Source organism: Phytophthora sojae, assembly GCF_000149755.1.
Source record: "Phytophthora sojae unplaced genomic scaffold PHYSOscaffold_3, whole genome shotgun sequence".
NCBI classification, from domain to species: Eukaryota; Oomycota; class Peronosporomycetes; order Peronosporales; family Peronosporaceae; genus Phytophthora; species Phytophthora sojae.
Window position 1 is genome coordinate 5753247 of NW_009258117.1, and position 19296 is coordinate 5772542.

General features: G+C 52.7%; 5 protein-coding genes across 5 annotated transcripts; 1 reads left to right on the forward strand and 4 right to left on the reverse strand.

The window, feature by feature from the left end:
- Positions 1 to 1166: 1166 nt before the first annotated feature.
- Positions 1167 to 1442, reverse strand: PHYSODRAFT_396877 (hypothetical protein; the record flags this gene model as incomplete). Its single annotated transcript, XM_009525524.1, is given in 2 exon segments — positions 1167 to 1256; positions 1272 to 1442. Coding segments are annotated over 2 exon segments (261 nt in total), but the record flags the coding sequence as incomplete, so codon positions are not given.
- Positions 1443 to 3650: 2208 nt separating this feature from the next.
- Positions 3651 to 4421, reverse strand: PHYSODRAFT_250393 (hypothetical protein; the record flags this gene model as incomplete). The annotated part of the gene is made up of 1 exon (XM_009525525.1): positions 3651 to 4421. One exon carries the CDS (start codon positions 4419 to 4421, stop codon positions 3651 to 3653), a length of 771 nt encoding a protein of 256 aa, XP_009523820.1.
- A 347-nt stretch (positions 4422 to 4768) lies between these two features.
- Positions 4769 to 6658, reverse strand: PHYSODRAFT_256338 (hypothetical protein; the record flags this gene model as incomplete). Its single annotated transcript, XM_009525526.1, has 2 exons — positions 4769 to 4989; positions 5464 to 6658. 2 exons carry the CDS (start codon positions 6656 to 6658, stop codon positions 4769 to 4771), a joined length of 1416 nt encoding a protein of 471 aa, XP_009523821.1.
- A 5950-nt stretch (positions 6659 to 12608) lies between these two features.
- On the forward strand, positions 12609 to 14792 carry PHYSODRAFT_329133 (hypothetical protein; the record flags this gene model as incomplete). Its single annotated transcript, XM_009525527.1, has 8 exons — positions 12609 to 12938; positions 13015 to 13066; positions 13171 to 13375; positions 13447 to 13549; positions 13624 to 13833; positions 13907 to 14020; positions 14071 to 14136; positions 14214 to 14792. The coding sequence occupies 8 exons, from the start codon at positions 12609 to 12611 to the stop codon at positions 14790 to 14792; spliced, it is 1659 nt and encodes a 552-aa protein (XP_009523822.1).
- Positions 14793 to 16362: 1570 nt separating this feature from the next.
- Positions 16363 to 16605, reverse strand: PHYSODRAFT_492952 (hypothetical protein; the record flags this gene model as incomplete). Its single annotated transcript, XM_009525528.1, has 1 exon — positions 16363 to 16605. A coding segment is annotated over one exon (243 nt), but the record flags the coding sequence as incomplete, so codon positions are not given.
- Between the last annotated feature and the right edge of the window lie 2691 nt (positions 16606 to 19296).

Here is a 19296-nt window from a genome sequence, read left to right on the forward strand (position 1 = left end):
ATGAGCGAAGGTCAGGCACTTCTCTCCGTCCGTAGCCTGATCTCGCAGGAACGTCGACTTCACCTTGCTGATCCACGATCGGGCGCGGTCTTCGTCCTGATCCTTGCCACTGAACTCGTTAAGATCGGACATCGCCGAAATCCGCACACGCTGGATCAACGAGGACCCAGCGGATCCTGAGGCAGCGGTGGCGACCGCAGCAGGGGCCAAACTCGGTAGATCAATGTCGTCCGGATCGTATTCCCACTGAGAGAGATCTTGATCCAACGATCCGGCTGATCCCATCTCCACGTCCCGCGATCCAACGTTGTCGTCGACCACTAGAGTAGGTGTTACCACCGTGGCCTGTTGTTCCTTCAGAAATCGAGCCATCGCAGCTTGAAAGTAAGACTCCAGTCTGCCATTCGACTCATCTGATCCGGTAGCACTGGTGGTCCGATCGGTCGACTTGGGTTTCTGCTTCCGGGGTCCTGATCCCATGCGTTCCTGACGTTGACTCCGTGATCGTGCGTCCAACATCATAGATCCTGAGGGGCCGAGGGACATCCGTTGAGGTTCAGACGACGTATCCGATACATGTTCCGCTGCGGAGATAGAAGGAGACGACGATCGGTACCCAGTGTACTCCATCCGCGGCGACGACGCGGGAGCTGGCGATACTAGATCTGGCACCTTCGGGTCCGGACTGTCCGCGATCACGTCGACCAAGGTCTCAACTTGTCGACCAATGTCTGGATCGCTGTCTGGATTACATCGAGATCTTGATCGAAAAGATCGTTCGCTTCAAAGGCGCCAGCCACGAAGCCGGCTTCCTTCAACAGCCCGAGCAGGTTCTTCACCGCCATCCGCTTGTTGTCCGTCACTCGAGGGGCCGAGATCGGGCCCTTCGGGTCGTCGATCTGCTCTGGCCGCAAGATCACCATGACAGGATCTTGACGCAAGAAGTCTCGCAGTTACTTCAAGTGATACTGACGATCCAGGTCAGCCTCGGACCAGTCGAGAGCCGACGGTCTGGGGTCTTCGTCGTCTAAGCCTGGCGCTGTCAGCTTCTTCCTCACGATCTGGGCCTTGTCCGCGATCGCGTCCAGGTAGTTCCGATCGAGCCTGATCGGCGAGTCAGCGAACGCGTATCGATCCGATCCCGCCTTAGTTTGTTTTGTTAGTGAATCTCGGTTCGCACCAAGATCCACCGGGGTCCCCGAAGCGACCTGGGGAGGATGTTGAGGTTTGGCTTCTAGATCTGTCTCCAGATCGCCCTAGGATCCGTCGACAGAAGTCCTCCGAGCACTCTGTCGATCCGCAGATCTCGTTTTGTTCAGCAGCTTCTCCGTCGATCCGACATCCGACGACGCCTCTTCCCCTGGTTCTTTCTTCACTTGCGCATCTTCTACGGACTCACGGTGAAATCCGGAGTCCCCAAGAGATCCGGGCACGCGCACCAATGTGGTGTAGCGGGATTGGCCAAAATCTGTTTAAGGCCTGATCGAGCTTCCCACCAGCGCCCAGACACCGACTAACGGAGGGGGTCCCCCAACGATCCGTGATCGGCTGAACTTGTTCTCACCTTGTGTACCCGTCGGCGGGCTGGATCCGCTCTCTCGGGGCGCCGAAGATGCAGCACGTGGTGAAGATCGAGTGTCTTGGCGTGACGCGGAGATAGTTTGTGGGGCAGCGCGGTAACCTTCGCTCTGTGTCCGAGTATTCGCTCCGATCGAGGGTTCTCCGCTTCGATCGGTCGGCCTGGAGTAGATCCAAGGCCGGTAGTTGCCTTTCCGGGTGTGTTCCTTCCTTTCCTGAGTTGCTTGCCGCTTCCTATAGCGGGATCGAGGTTGATCGAGAGGAGAAACGATCGCCGGCCAAGCACTAATATCCGGTCGATTGAGGACTTGCACACAAAAGATAGATAGCTAGAGTAGGTCAAGCTGGCCAATGTATTAATCCAGTCTTAACCGTACCACTAGTTCACTGTCCAAAGTGTCGATGCTTGCCGAGGCCAATGTGGTTCCTGGGACTTGACGACTTGAGGGGACTTGTGTTCTTCGGTGCAAATTCTGCTCTGATTTATGTTTAGCTGGTATCTCTCTACCGCTACTATCTCATCTACCATCCTACAACTAAACAACCACTGGATTCTTGTCCTGACTTCGTCCTCCATGTGCATCCCATCGCGGTCGATCCCCGATCCACGATCATCCCACAATCGGCTCCCGATCCACGATCGACTCCCGATCTGCGATCGACTCCCGATCTGTGATCGATCCCGATCGGCGATCGGCGATCACCTCTCGATCGACGACTTGTGCCGGTTGCCGTACGCCGCCGATCCATCATCTTCCGTCCTCGGCCGTCCTAGATCTGCGAGATCTGTCGTCGATCGGGACTTGGGTCGGCCTCGAATCACGCCACGGTTCGAACGCGATCATCCACAATCTAGCTTGCCACATGTCCTGCCTTACGCGCCGGCGTCATCGGGCCACTTGAGATCTCCCGAAGAACTCCCTCTGATCCATAGATCCTCGCTGCCTGTCTCTCGATCGCTGACCCCCCATACTTCCAGTCGATCGGCCCTGCCGCCTTTCTCGGAGATCAATTCTTATTCAGCACTTCTCCACAGATCTCACGAGTTGACCCTGAATTCGCGCTCGCACTTCGGGCTGAAACTCTGGGTTCGTCCGTGATTTCCTGGAAACGCGCGTGAATTTCAGGGTCTTCATCCGACTCAGAGTCAGAGACATCGCCTCTAGTCACGTACGCATGTCCTGCACTCTTAGACTTGAAACGATCCTGAGGAATGTTGTCGGCACGAAAGTCACGAACTCTGGGTGGCGGAGCATCATGGTCACTGCGACTCCAGACATCTTCGTCCTGCTCCAAAGCATACTCCAGATCAGCGATACTTCTGAATCTCTGACCTTGCAGCGACGTCTTGAGGCGCGTGTCCCTGAGTTTCGTGATGAATATCCGGATATGCTTCTCCAGACGCTTCGAAGACTTGCGAAAGTCAATGTCAGCCTTCCCAGCGGCGGAATTCAGACGATAGAAGAAATACAGGGCGCGCTCTGAGTTCTTCATCTCCATCGTGAGGTAGCGTTCAGAGTACGACGAGCGCGCTTTGCAGTACTTCTTCCTGAATGCAGACGCCAACTCCTTCCAGTCACGCTGAGTGTGCTTGGGCAACTGGTTGAACCAGTCACGCGCAGCTCCCGAGAGTTTCAACTTGAGCTCCTGAATTCGCATCTTCGTAGACCAGCCTCCCTGAGCCGCCATGTTCGCAAAACGCTCCCACCAATAAACGCGTTCTCTGAGTGACGCCTTAGTGTCGAACTCACCCAGAGTATTCGAGTTGATGTACGGTCGGAACGTCAGGAGCGTAGTGCCAGCTTGAGCCGTAGAGGCCGTCGTCAGGTTAACCCCAGGGTTCTCGTCCGAACTGTCGTCCGAACTTCAGAGGACGAGTCATCATCGCTGGAATCGGAGCTTGGGTCTGAGTCCGAGGGTGGATTGACATCCTGACGCTTCTTCTTCTGCTGCTGGCGTTTCTTGGGCGCAGAGCGCTTGGAGTCTGTTTAAGAGTCCTGCGAGGCCTTAGAGGCCGCTATTCTCCTGGGATCCGACGTCTTCCCCAGAGATACAGACTCGAGCTTGACATCCTACGTCACCTTGGTCTCCGAAGCGCCATGTCCCCGCTTGACGCGCGTGATTCTGCCGGAAGTGTCGGCGGAAGTCAGCGCGAGGGTCGCTCTTAGCTGGGAGTCGGCGACTTCGGAAGTGTTCTTCGGATCAGCTGTCTCCCGTCTCTGGCCTGCGACACTTGCGTTTCCGTTGATTACGCCACTGGATTCTTGGGGTTGGGTTGCAACTTCAGAGTTCTGAGTCACTGACGACCTCACATTTGTTGCCAAATGAGGGGCAGCGGTTGCACGACGCGCTTGAACTTGGGCCAATGTTGCACGAAGGTCGCGCACTTGGCCAGCGTGGAAACGCTGGATATTCCCGCAAGACTCCCGCTCTCGCTCTCTCCCCGCCTCAAGCGCTTGAACCTTCTGCTCCATAGTCGACATTTGTTCCTTCCAGCCCGCGTAGGTCTTGGAAACCCAGCGCGCGCGCTCCGAGTCGGCTTCGGCTTCGCGCTGTTGCCGGCGCTCGGCGTAGGGGGCATCCAGGCGCTCACGCTCGAGACGTACAGCTTCCGTGATACTCTGGGTCATCCCCTGAGTTTCAGTGGAACTCTGGGTCTGGCGAGCTTCCACGTCCTGTGCACGCCATTCCGCTTCTCCTCGGCCGATCTCAGCGTGGACCAAGCGATCCGTGAGTTCCTGGATCTGGCGACGCGCATCCAGGTCGCGTTGTTTCCTGAGGCGCTCGCGCTCCAAGGCATCCAGGCGTTCTCTGGCGAGAAACTCGCGTTGCTCCTGCTCCATGCGGGCCTGCCACTCCTGCTGTTGTCGTAAGACATTCAGCTCGATTTGGGCGGGCCCAGACCTCGCGGACGCGGACGAAGCTGACCCAAGATTCCTGGATCACTTGAGCGGCTCGACGCAGCTGATTTTCTGATTAGTCGGGGGCCTGCTCTGTGTGGCTGTCTGTCGATGTCAAAGTCGGCGGCTGGCTGCTGTGCGGCGGGCTCTATCATGGCGATTGGTTTGGGTCCTCCTCGTGGGTAACTGGATCATGAGCCCACTTTTTAAACCCATTCTTAAATACTGAATATACTGTGGGGACGAAAGTCTCTGCTTTTAACTAGATAGCAAGTTTCAGCAGTGGATGTCTAGGCTCGCACATCGATGAAGAACGCTGCGATACGTAATGCTAATTGCAGGATTGACTTCGTCGAGCGTCGAGAGCGCACCTCGCTCTTAGAGCTCTGGTGTTGACTCCGCTCATCGGCGCTGACATCCGTTGGACCACCAATCGGGGTAGCGACCCTGAATTTCGGCTCGGCAGTCGTCGCTGAAATCCTGGGGAGACCGGTCTTCCTGGGTGCGATCTCTGGGTTAAAGTGCACCGACGATGTCATCTCAACGTCATCTTGGTCGACTGACACGAGACGCGGCGGGATGACTGTCCGGGTGACCTGAAATCCAAGATCACCGGCAGCTGCGGAGCCACTGGCACTCTGGGCCGCAAGCGCTAGAGCTCCAACTCGTTGTCCAAGCGACATCATCGACGAAGACGAAGAGCTACCATAAAACGTTTGAACACCCGAGGCAGTACTCTCATCCGAAGCGCGCGAAGTACCGATGACGCTTGGCAGCGCACCTGGAGCAGCATCCTTGGCTTCCGCCTCCAGAGGATCATGACCATTGGACATGGAATTCAGGGGAGTGGAATTCTGGAGCGAAGCACTAGCCGAGGACTTGTACGCTGGAAGAGAAGACAGCGACGGTGTAGCCAGCGCGGATGGCGTCGACGGGGCTTGCGGGCGAGGCGGTCCATGCTGTGTGCGCTTGGATTGCGGCTCACCATCACTTGACCCTCGCGGGCTCCGTAAAATCCTGAGTCCAGTGACCCTGAATCTCAGGACAAACTGTCGGCCCAGTAGATCCGCATCGTAGTCCGTCATCAATAGATCACCGTCTCCATCTTCCCTGTGGTAATCCAGTCTCGGCGCCTGATCTTGAATGCTTGGTGCAAGTTGGTCTTCAGAGTTCACCTTGAAAGGCACACCAGCGATCACCAGTCTTCGCTCAACCAGCTCAACCGCGATGAAATTCTGAGTGTCCTCCATGTCCGAGCGTACCAGGCTTTCTGGAATCCTGGAAGTACGCGTTGTAGACCAGCCAGGAATCAAGTTGACAAACTCGAAACCAGCTTCGAAGAACAGAGTCTGCAGAATGGCGACGCACTCGCGTGCGGACATGATATTCAGGGGAATCGTGGTCGCCATGAGATCCTGGGCAGTTCCGACGCCCCACTGGGCGAGGTGAAACTCAGAGATCCAGGCATCATCTTGGTTCGCCAGAGCCAAACGCCACTTGAAATAGTCTCCCGTTGCGTATGCGGCCGCGAAGTACGAGTTAGCGTCCGGTTTCGGAGTCGGCCACTCATAGACGACACTCGGGGGCGTCACCTTCCCAGGATTCACCTCTTCCCAGCGTCGAACTTCACGTCGGACGTACAGCGCCATGCTCTCAGTGTCCAACACCGCTGCTCCCAATTCCGGAGCAGGCGCAGCAGCTTCCCGGATGTCGCTTTCAGGCGTCTTCCTGGGTGCCGTTTGCGAACTTGGCGCTGAAACTCTGGGTTCAGGTGGTGCGAACCCAGAATTCACCTTGGAACTCTGAGTCTTCGCCTCCCCCTTCACTCGCACGGGCTCCGGCTTCACTTCCACAACAGACTCGCCCGAAGATGAGACCAAGTCAATCACCTCCGGGCGCTCAACCGCATTGGCGCCTCCCTCAGACGCCTGAGCACCACCCTCGCGGGTGTGCTCCTCTGGGACTTCAAGGATTCGCGACCCAGGATTCGTCTCCGTCGAACCTTGGCACTCAGGGGAAACCTCTTTCTCCTGAGTTTGCGATCCAGCAGCAGGCTGATCTTGAACTGCAGACGCCTTGACGTCCCCACCTTGCACTGTCTCGCTCTCGCGAGCAGCCTTCTCCGCCTTCCGAGCGTCGCGGACGACTGTTTCCAGGTCCTTGTGCTCCTCAGGCTCCATACCTTGAACACGACGCGACTGACGTGACGCCTCACCGCGTCCTCCGTCACCGCGTCCACTCTTCTTCGCCCCTCGTCCTCCAGAGATCTTGGCAGCTTGAAGTTGACGGGCACTCAACACTTCTTCAACACTTGATTCCGGCGAAATCCTCGACAATCGAATCCGGGCACGCGCACCAGCTGAGGCGAGACCGATGAAACCTTTATCGCCCAGGGGGGTTCGTATAGCGCAGCCCAATGCTGTTCCCCAGGGTGTAGACTCAGAGAATCGACTTGAGAGTCAACAGCAAGAAGATAGACCCAGAGATTCGTAGCCACAAAGTTTTAAACCCTGAAAATCACATTCCCTGGTTGGCGTGGGTACCTTGTGTAATCCCTGTCGGCTCGTTTGTCTTCGACGGAACGGCACTCCACCGGTAGTTAATGTAGCCTCGAAGAAGTGCGGGAGTGCACGTCTACTTCAGAACGCACCCCCACAACAAAGGCAAACCCAGAGAATCAGATCCCTCGAAACCCAGAATATCACGAATTCAGGGTCCAGGATTTCAGTCAACTCCGGGACTTGGAACTCAGAAGACACCTTACCCAAATGCCGTCCTAGCTCGATAAAACCAACAAATACAGAGTATACAAACACTTCAACTAGCCGTCACTTATTCTTTTGGACCCTTGGACGGTGGGTCACACACACACTAGGTCTGAAATTCAGGGGCCTAGCTCCCCTGAGACTCACACAAACGCGCACCACCTCCAATAAAGGAGGAAAATACAATCACTATCAGTTACCTTCCCTTCACACAAGCAGTCAATACAAAATTCTGGAGGCGACTACCTAGCACCCCAGAATACCCTCCGGAATAATATGAAATGGGCTACCACGAGCACAGCAAGTGACCCAACTAGGATATGGAATAGATGGATCACTCCAGGAAGCTCAAGGCCGTCGCTGGTCCCCACCTAACTGGGACTTGAGTTGATGGAGTCCACACAGACGGCTGTCCTTCGCCGTTGATGTGCCCTTAGTGTCCCGCGGTCGTAGTCTCGGGTCCTCCGGATTTCCGTCGGCAAGCTTGGCCGAAGTCACTTGCGCAGTACAGGGAAAATTGAACTCTGTTTGTCTTTTATCAGCTACTTCTCTCTCTCGCTCTCTTACTTCTTCGGGTAAATATCTTCTGTTCACTATGCTTGGGGTCAAATGTCTTGTCTTGAGTATACCTTGGGTTCAGCGGTCCAAACTTGCGACCGGCTTGCGAATCCATTGTCGCACGGCGTCGAAAGTGCCAATTATGGGTCCTTAGACTTGATTTAGTATGGTGCAGGACTCCCTCTCGACTCCTCGAAGGTATCCAGTCTGCGCATCGACAACGGTTCTTCAAGGTCACGCATCACTTTGATTGCAGACTGGCTTCGAACTGACTCGAATCCCTGAAAATCAGGTGACACTCAGGGTCATCTTCTGAAATCCTGGGAATTCTGAGGAATCTTGGGGAACTGTGGGGATTCTTGGGTGTTGGCTTGGGAGACACTTCAGTTCAGTATAGAGAGTCTGGATTTATGGTCCAAACCCAGAGAATCATCTTGGAACTCTGGGTCACCTGCACTCAGGGAGGTGAACTCTGGGTCATCGTGCGGCACTCTGGGTAACAAGTCTGCTACATTGCAGGCTCGCGTGTATCTCCACAAAGCCACACTTTTAGCGGGTTTAGCGGCCTCCTGTGCATGATCATGGTGGTAGTGGGTTGATTCTCAGGGTAATTTGATCCTCTGGGGCACTCTGAGCCACAGCAAGATGAGGTGTACTCTGGGATACATTCGCCGGAGACACTTTCCGCCAGACTTTAGGCACTCATCGTAAGGGAAAGTCGGCGGCTGGACTGAGTGTTCTCTGAAAGCCTGGGCGTGCACTCCCAGGATTCACACTTCCAGCCAGTTGGGTCAGGCGCTGGATTCATCCTGAGAAATCACTTCTCTCCCACAGTCGCCATCCATGTCACCCGGGTACAGCCGCGCCGTATCCAAGTCATCCACCAATCAGCATCCGATACAAACTCCAAATCACAGAGGTGACGGCACATCGTCGGCAATTTTCTGGGGACCGCCTCGTGTCATCTTCGTCGTCAACAGAACCTGATTGCAGAAATGCAAACTAAGTGTCCGAAAGTTGACAGTACGCGATGGCTGTTCATGTATAATGTAGCAGATTGGATGTGCAAGAATGGATTTAAGGTGAGCGGGTATCTAACGGAAAAAGAATCGACTTGCGCTCCAAACATTGTGGGGTGGGGTTTTATGTACGCGCTACGTGAAGTGGCCCGTGAAGCTAATGCTGTCTTCGTGTCGTTACAAGAAATGTTGACATTGGTTAAGCAGCAAGAAGACTGCTTTGCAGGATGTGTACAGACACTACTCGACATGAGTGGAGCGCGGGAGCCTCTCTCTGAGGACGCTATAAAAGAACTTGACTTTAACGAACACGAGATCAACGGGAGCTTTGAGATTTCGCACGCGGCCGCGACAACATGCGTGACCAATCTGGACTTGTGGGTTTGCCCAAGCCTGAAAGCACTAGAGGTAGCGCAAACGAACACCGTGGTCATCGCAGTTGCAATACCGCACGTCTTAGGACTGGCTCAAACTCACACTCTGACGCAAACCAATGGGTGTGCGCCACCGGTGACACCCAAATAACTTGTTACGAGCACGATAGTAGAGCTTGCGGTAACGATCGAAGGCCAGCACGACCGACTTCTTCAATACTTTGGCGAGAAAAATATTAACAAGATTGGCCGGGAGTTTAAAAGTCTTAGCAGAGAGTACACCAGCAACAAGCCCAACCACGCAGCGATTGAATGCTTCGACCACCGCCTAGCCATCTTCCAGGAGATGTGGCAGCTTTAGGAAGCTGTATCGAAGTTCCCGACACTAGCGCGTTTCTGTGGAGGTATAGCTACCGTGTCCCCCAACACCGCCACGGTAGAGTCCGATTTCCCACTTATCGGATGCGAGAAAAATGGACCGGCAGATGTCGCTAACAGATCTAGCCCATGACGGCGTCCTGCATGGTAAACAATTGCAGTGTGTTTATGCTCCAGATTCGTAGAAGACAAGCAATACCTCGGCAGACAGCGAACTCCATATTATTTCCATATTTTCACTTCAAATGAGGTCATATTTTCTAATAAATCTGGGAAACTTGACCATTCCCGTATTGGTAGAGGTCTGCTCATGTGCCTTTTGGATAACGTGATAAATGCACATCAGACATTTGAACTGCGGGAGTGTACCAATACGGCCTAACGGTTGTATTACGCTTGGTCGGGATATTCCATGGGAATTGAACAACTAGCTTTACCCTATAAGGCATGTAAATGATCGTTTCGGTACACGTTGGGAAGATGCATTGATGTCTTAAACGTATTCGGAAACAATGAATAGATCCACCAAATGGAACCCACGGGACCAATCAGACATGCTAACAAGAAAACCTGGGCCCTATGACCTTACTGTACACAGTACCTTTCCGTAACTTGTGCCTCGTAGCAGCGTGCTGCATATGCGTAGAGTGCTTGGTGGGCTGGCCGGTGACACCACGGGAGTCGCAATCTCTTCTTCCTCCAAAAACTTCTCCGACTCTCCATCTACTCACGCCTCCCTTATCGGCAGGGCGAAGATTTGCATCCTTTGACTGTGTTTTTATTTCTATTTCTATTACTAATTTGAGCTGGAGCGGATCCTGAATTGGACGGCTGAGGGTTATCTAAGTTTAGAATCTCCCCCTCGCAGAGCCAACAAAGAACTAACCTCCGGCGCAAGTTCCTGTCCAAACGACGCTCGTCGGTGCTGTTGCCACCGACACTGCTTCTGTACGCATCTTATTACCCCCCCCCCCCCCCGTCGTTTGTCCATATAGTTCCCCTGATGTCTGAGGCTTGGCTAGAGGACGGTGTTAGAGGACTACAAGTAGCTCACCAGACTTCATACCGCGCAGATACTGAAGTGCGTGAGAAAGGAGCACGGTGCCATTCATCTCTTCGTGCATCACAGGGGCAGCAAGCATCAATCGCTAGGTTCGTTAGACTCGTCTAGATGTTCCATACGGGACGTTACTCCCACGATTGCATTAGTATACATGCTACCTTTATTGTGAAAACCGCCAAAGATGTCCAGACCAGATTAGAATGATTAGGAGGGGTAGAAAATATATAAAACGGGGTACGCCAATTCCTAAATCGTAGCTTTGGTCGTAACCCGTCCATGTGCAAATCCCTATCAAATGCTAATGAGAGCCTAGCTTCCTGAGCTATATAAATGGCCGCAGAGGTGCGCTGCATCGTGCAGCGGGCTAGAGCAAGCGTATAAGCAGCCCCTCGTGCCAAATTTCAGCCCCGTGAATAGTTCAGACGCAGACGCATATTGCATGTACCCATCGGGTGTTTCATGTATACGGCAGCGTCGAGTTTGCCATCCACGTTGACATGGGGCACCGTTCATATAAACGAGCTACCCTCGTAATGCCCAGTGTCACGTGGGCATTCGACGTGATTTGATTATAAATCGACGGCAATCCGCGGTATATGAACAGGGCTGGGGAACGCCAAATCGGAGTAGCATCCTATTTATATATAACAAAACAAGGTCTCAGCCGCTTAATAAGCACCCAAATCGATCGATTTGCAAAAAAAATAGGACATAGTGTTCGGTTTTCACAATAAATCAAAGGGTACATATTGGTGACAGAGTACATTCTAACATAACAACATAGTTCGCACACAGGGTACATTGAGGGTACACGGTTGTGCGTATGAAGACAGTAGCCGTACATGTTTTTCAAAACACGATAGGCTTTCAATTTTACGCCAAAGATTACGCCTTCTGATTTGAACGGACCTTAAACCGAATTAGTTTTAAATTACGGACCCTAAACCCGATATAGTTAAGTACGAATGACTGGGTATAACGTTAGATTCGGCTGCAAGTTAACGAAATTGGTTAGATAAATCTTAAAAGCTAGGTGACTGCCACGACGCCCCGGTGTGTGCTACAGCAATGTACCGCGCAGCATTGTTGTTGGCTGATGTATTTATTTACGCCGCGATATGCATACTCATGCGGTGTCGACGGGACATGACTGTGGTCAGGACATAAATGGTCAGTGCCAAGTACCGGTATACAAGCGCAAGTCAATAACGAAAATGGGCACCCGACCATAGAACCAATAATATTGCTCGATACAAAGCTATTAAAAAGAGGGGGTTCTCCCCAACAATTTGAGCCCATTCACAATCGCGAGCGACTCATTCTGCACAAGCGCCGACCGCCAAAGGCAAGCCGATACAAAGCCTATTTGAGCCCACAATCCGTAGTTTAGCCAAGTGTGTTTTTCAGGTGACCACCAATCTGTCCACTAAATCTTGTCTGCGACGTGTGTACACTCAAGTAAATGCATGAGCCATTAGGTGACCATTTATACGTCCGGCGCGGATACACCTTGTATCATACATGGCGTCTATGAGATTTTATTACCGAGCATCATCTTGAGTAAATGTCTTAGTAATATTTCTATAAGTGCTCGACTTGAGTATAGATCTGCTAAATTTGCAGATTCGTTGCTTCAATCAACAGGTTTTTTGCGGTTACCGTCGATAGCGCTCGGGGCGAGCCAGCAGTGCTTCAATCAACAGCCATGCTCGGCGGAAGCTCGGTTCCCAACCATACCCGCGATTCGCGAATGGCGCTGGCAGCGAAGCAGCGCCGCGCTGCCGTATCTTCGGGCTTCCCATCTTGCATTGCATCCTGTCACGGATCCGTTATCTAATCCCACCGGAAAGCACGCTTCGCGGCACAGGACCTCGGGATGTCGGGGGTCCGCCAGCCAGCGGTTCACTTAGCACCTTACCACTCAGCTCACAAGTTACCACCGTTGTACAACAGCTTTCGCGCCACCAGCTGCCATGCTTGCTTGTCGCTACCTTCGCGGTGCATCCACTCGCTGGGGCCTCCGCCGTGCTACTCCACACATCCTACCCAATCGACTTCCTACGCCAGCAACCCCGCTCAACTTACGGCCTTTCTCCAAGATCGTGCACGAGTCGCCGCACCCGGATGTGAAGATCCTCAACAAGACGGTCTGTGACGTCGTCGGCGATCAGCTGAGCGTTAATGCGGACAAACCCGCCTTCATTGATGGCATCATGCATGAGCGCGTCACTTTCAATCAGCTCCATGAGCGGGCCAGGAAGTTGGCGGTTGCTCTAGCAAAGGACGGTGTGAAGAAGGGGGATGTACGTGGCAATTCCTGAAAACTCAGAACTGGTGCGTGCTGTGCCCTAAGCTGTTAATGCTGTTGCTGTTGCGCAGGCGGTCATCGTACACTCGTTCAACTGCTTGGACTACCCCACGGTGGTGCTCGGTAAAGTTGTTGCTATATTTCGATTGTAGTGTTAAATCAGAGGCAATGGTAGCTGACTTCGAGGCTGATATGTTGTGGTGGTGATGCAGCACTCATATCCTGAGGCGCGGTTTGTTCTCCTGCGTCACACATGTTCCTCCAGGGCGAGCTGGCAGTACAGATCAAGGCGGCGAAGGCCAGGTACATTATTACTCACAAGGAGCTGGAGACAACTGCCGTTGAGGCAGCCCAATTGTGCAGCTTGGAGATGAAGTTTATCTACACGATGGGTGGTGGGGAAGGCATCGGAAGAGGCCTCAAAAGCGTTGGGTAAGTGGTTTTTATGGTTTGAACAAATGCCCAGTAACGATCTTTCTGACAGAAGTGTGAATTGCTTTTAGCGAGCTGATTCAGCACGATGACGATTCGTTTCAGCTCGAGAAAATTGACCCGAGGAGCAATGTGCTGCTGCCATTTTCCAGCGGAACAACGGGTGTTCCCAAGGTAAACGCGACGTCGATAGAATTATCGGCTCGTTTCCCACCAAAATTGCTAAACGTTGTTGGCGTGATGCCCAGGGTGTTGCGCTGAGTGCGAGAAATACTCTATCTAACGCGCTCCAGATCAATCACGTGGAGGATCTAAGTGGAACGTCAGTTGGGCTGATGCCGTTCTTCCACAACTATGGTGTCATGTTGATGCATCTGTCGATATACCAGGGAGCTGCCAAGGTGATTTTGCCTCGGTTCGAGCCGGAGACATTCCTCAACACATTATCCACGTACAAGGTATCATAACTCGTCCTGGTGCATCACTAACGCAGTGCATGCAACAAAGACTAACAGTTTATCGTTTGTGTAGATCCGCGTGGCGCACATTGCTCCTCCACTAGCGTTGTTCCTTGCCCACCACCCCCTCGTTGACAAATACGACATCTCGGCAAAGTATTCCTGGTTTCAGCGGGCGCACCGATGGGTAAGGAAGATGAGAAGCTCGTCAAAGACCGGCTGGGAATTACTGTCAAGCAAACGTACGGCCAAAGCGAGACTTCGCATGGAGTCAACTATGCTGAAGATAACAACTGCAAGCCGGTGAGGAAGATTCATTCGAATGCTCAAGCGGCAAGCACTGCCTGCTAATATTGTCAAAATATTGCTATGAATACCAGGGAAGCGTTGCTCGCTTGCTGCCGAACACCCAGCTTCGCGTGAAATGCACCGCCACCGACAAGGATCTGGGAGTGGGCGAGCACGGGGAACTGCTGCACAAGGGCCCGCAAGTCATGCTGGGCTACTCGAACAACGCCGAGGCGAACGAGAGCGTGTTCGCCGAAGACGGATTCTTGCGCACTGGTGACATCGGCTTCATCGATGAGGACGGCTTCGTCTTCATCGTCGATCGATTGAAGGAGATGATCAAGTATAAAGGCCACCAGGTAGCCCCGGCTGAGCTGGAAGACGTGCTGCACCACCATCCGCAGATCTCTGATGCCTGCTGCATCCGAGGACAAAACTCCGTCGGCGAGGAGGTGCCAAAGGCCTACGTAGTGCTAAAGGACCCGATGAACGCGGCGGGGCTCACGGAAGAGGACGTGATGGACGTTGTTGCCTCCAAGGTCGCGCCCATCAAGAAGGTGCGGCAGGTGGAGTTCATCGACGCGATCCCCAAGAGCGCCACTGGCAAGACTCTGAGCAGTAAGCTCCAGGTTTACGAGAACCAGCAGCACCAACTGGCCAACACAGCCTAAGGCCCATTCTCAACCGGAATTTTTCGTCGCATGCGGCCTATTATACATCTTCCGGTGAAAATGCTTAGTGTAAAATGCTGTGAACTATCTTTGGTGTTTGCCTCCTATGTCCTGGTCAGCGTTCTCTTTGTCTGCCTGTTCCTCAGAGAGCGTAGATCAGCATGCACTAGAGTATCATGGCTTAATAACGAAAGCTATCAGCGCAAAACAGAGTCATAGCATACACTAGGCTTGACGGAGAACCGTGTGCGTGAGATATACTGGTATTGTAGGCGTATAGCGTGCGATTAAGACTAGCTAGCTCCAAGTACTTCTACCGACAACGGTTAATAGCACGTACATACAAAGCTACCGATGAGCAAAGCATTCGGTCGCATTATAATAGCTGCCGAGATGACTGTTGCTAGTAAAGCGATCTCCCGGTAGCATGTACCCATCTCATCAACCTGATTACGGGCCAAGTCAATCATTAGGGGGGGGGTCAGAATTGGCAAATGGTACCTGTCAAAAGCGAACCTCAATGTGCGTTCTAAAAGTTAGGGTTAGCTTCATGGCTAACTGATTAGATTCTAAAATTTAGTAAATAGGCTAAATCATCCGACTCAAAATATGTGCTCGGCGACGCACCCGTTGGCATATATTGTGCGATTATAGTCATTTGCCTTATGCTCGAGCTTCCTTGTATATTTGAATACCTTGTGGTGCGTTGATGCGAAGCATGACATGTTCTTTGGTCAATGCGCTTCATCCGGCTATGATTAGTGTGCTTGGCACAGCAGTTTAGCATCAAACATATGTCGATAATATGACTCGCTCATTGGTCAATACGGAAATTCGCTTAGGACAAGACTTCGCTTAGGACAGGGGCAAAAAATATCGCCACTTGAGAGCTCCCGAAATGATTAAACCATTTCCAAAATATCACCCCGGTCAGATATGAAATGACCGGTCATTTTTTGAATAGCTTATCTGCATGTAGAAATGCAAGGCTGCAGCTTGCTGCGCGCTCGGGCAGCAAGCTGCAGCCGATGGGCGCCTCTGCGACAGCAGCGCTGCGTAGAGGGCGCACGTAGGAACGTAGGAGCGTTAGCTGCCCGTTATCTGTCTGCCACGCATGGCCCAGAGGGCGAGGAAGGTGGTATGGCCCGTTGTGGTGCTGCGTGGCAGCAGGCTATGGCGCCATGCAGCACCACACAACACGCGCGTGAGCTTGCGCTAGTTCCAGGCCGCGATGTGCGCGGCGCAGGAGCGTCCAGAAGAGCGCCGCCGCTGCCGCCGCCGGCTCGCTCCGCGCGCTGGTGCATGGCGACGTGCTGGGCATTTGTGTAAATCGACGTGAATACATTTAGCAAGATAAACAGAGTGAAGGTCACCAGAAGTCGAAAATGGTCAACCATTTCGAATGTCTGACCACCATTTCGCGAAATGGATATGTCGGCTGACCATATTTTTAGAGACATGATCAGACTATTCTATTAACTTAATGTTACTTAAGTACAAGATGTCTGGTAAGTCCTAAGCCAGGATATCAGCGCCGGTGTCTGCAAAGAGCCCGGTGGCCTTACGTGGCTCACCACTTGCTGTGGTGTCTCATGAAGGGGCAGTCATACATATCTAGGCAGAGCAGTAGCCGTGTGCCCTGGACCATTGTGTGCGGTTTCCTCCGCTCTCGTTTAGCCAGCGCTCGTAAGTGTCGCCCTGCTGCTTGCCTGAATTCGCTTACGCTGTTTTCTTGTGAAACTCGTCCACCTTGGTGGACTACTCGGCTTCGCTGTATCCAAAGTGATGTTACGCAGATCGTGCACAGGATCCGTCACAAACGCTTCCACTCGCCTTCGTATGCCTCCGATTCATCTTCGAAGATGGTGGCTAACCTGGTTCGAATGCGTTGAGAAATCGGAGTTGCCGATCGTGACGCACAATAGCGCTCGAATGTCTGCACCTGCTCCGGACTCTGCACCTGACCTGTCCATCGCTGTGCCACTTCCTGCCAGCAAGCTTGGGCACATGGACATTGCCAGAATATGTGCTCTAACGTCTCATTTTGTCATTGGCATCGATCGAGTTTGCGCCAGCTATTGTTCTGCTGTCTTACATCAAAATACAGGTTTAACTGGCATGTTGCCAGCCTGTATGCAACCCATACCTGATACTCCGACAGCATATTGCCATGTGACCAGAGTGCTTTCGGTGTCTGTTGCATAACGTGATTTTGCCATCGATTTCGTGTTGCCCATTTGTCGAGGTGGTGAATGACTTGGCCTAAGGCGGTTTGTCTTCTCCCCCTTTGTAGCGGCGGTATGGTTGTTGCTTCAGCGCCTGGACGATATGTCTGTTCGCAATCGTGTCTGGAACCTCCCATGGGTATCTGTGTATCCACGGGTATGCCTGCATGACCAACCCACCTCTCCGCTGCGTGTTCTCGAGCTTCGTGACGTCAGCAGCTAAGCTGTGTGGTAGGGAATGGTGGTCTCTGAGTTCCCAGTGAATACCATCTTCGTGTTGGTGCAGCCGAAGGGAAGCGACTTTCCGTCGCTGGTCATCGAGGACGACTCCACTAACTGCTCCTTGTGCATTCACTGCCCAGAAATATTGATGTTGTAACTCCGGTTGATGCCGTAGATCCAGCTCCCGCTTGACCCGCATCTCCTCCGCAATCCCCAGTGGTGGTGATCCAAGAAGAACTGTCAAACCCCATCGGCCCAGCTTTGGTCGGGTGTGGTGCTTGGTTTCCCCTACTGGAGACGGGATAGCGATAGAGTATGATGCTACTCCAGTTCGCTGAATGTGTAGCTCGGCTAACGCGCACACTCGGATCCGATCATATTTCTTGTTGTAAGCACAGCTCCCCCTACTTCCCGTAGCCAAGGATTGTCACTCCACAAGAACGTAGGCCAAAACCTCTTGTCTACCTCCGCCAAGTCCACGTCTGCTCAAGTGTTGGTGAATTCAAATGATTTCGAGTGTGTTGCCATCCCGCCAACACGCCATTTCACTCAACAGCGCGGCCATGTGGCTTTCGCGATAAACCTGTATTTTCAGTTCGGTGGCCGCGTCGGGTGCGAGCCCTCCACCTATCACCGATCGCAGCCTCCTCCCTGGAAGGACCAATCCTCTGTTGTGCTGCTGCAGCAGAAGCTGTGGAGAGATTGACCCCACTTCAGTGTCATCCCCTCGGAATGCCCATGATCGCCACGCCCCATAGTAAATATCCAGTCGTTGGTTGAGCCACAAAAGTACATGTTTCATCCGCTGAGTTTTGATAGCCACGCCCACCGAACCAGCCCAATACCCCCGGCTCGCTTTGGCATATAAAGTAAGTCTGGGCTTACTTTGTGTCGGCTGGGGTCTGAGCTAGTGGAGTGTCTCCAGAGAAACTGTTTCTGAAGATTCCGGATTTCGCGATCCGCCCAGTGTGGCAGGTCATACACTGCTGCTGTAAATAAAATTGCCGGCATCATGATAACGTTCAACAGCGTCACCCGCATTTCAACGCTCGTTGCCAGTTGTGCTGCCGTCGCCAACCTGCGCCGTATATTCCTGATGCAAACCGCCCAATTGTAATCCGTCATTGGGCCCGTCCCGATATAATATCCCAAATATCGTACTGTATCACCATGTTGGAGTACCGGTATGCTGTGGAATTCCTCGAGGCTAATGTCCGTGTTTAGAAATATAAGCCTGCTCTTTGCGGGCTGGACTTGAAAACCAGAGAGGTCCCCGAATCGTTCGACGATCTGCATCACTCTGGGGATGTATCGAGCCTGGTTGACGAATACGGTCGAATCGTCGACGAATGCCGAAAACTTATGCACTGCGCCGGCTGTACCGGGTACTTGTAAGCCCTGGACGGTCGTATCTTGAGCTATCGCTAGCGCCAAGATTTCTGCAACCAGTAGAAATAACAAGGTGCGAGTGGACACCCTTGTCGGATGCCAGACCGCACTGTCGTTGGATCTGATAGTTCCCCATTGGCAAGTGTTGTTGTCTTGAGCGTAGTTGTAGTTGTAGACCGTCAGACGGAGGGCCAATTTGAAAGTGGGGCCGACTCCAGTTCTTCATCCGGTTGGGTTCTCTTTTCCTACAGCCCTAGTAAACTGGTGGAGCTCAGTAAATTCACTTATCCTTATTATACTTTACGAAAATCAAGTTCTTGTACTTCATGCATCTGTTTCTATCCGAGATTAGAAACTCCGATCGGTATGTCAAAAGTTGGTACTTATTCTAAACCACAACAACAAGGAATTGCGCCGTTGTATCCTGATGCATTTTCCTTAGTACCTCCACAAATGCCGAAGGAATAGAAACTCTCGCACAACTGTGTCATAGGCTTTTCGGAAGTCAAGTAACAGAATTGCTCTACTCAGCTCTGCTGCCAAATCCGGTTCACCTTTCGCAGTCGCTACAATCGCCATCATCATCATACCTGTTTTCGTCATCTGGCGTCCGTGGACAAACCCTTGTCCAATTACTTTCCCCAAGATTCGCTGCACTCTCATCGCCA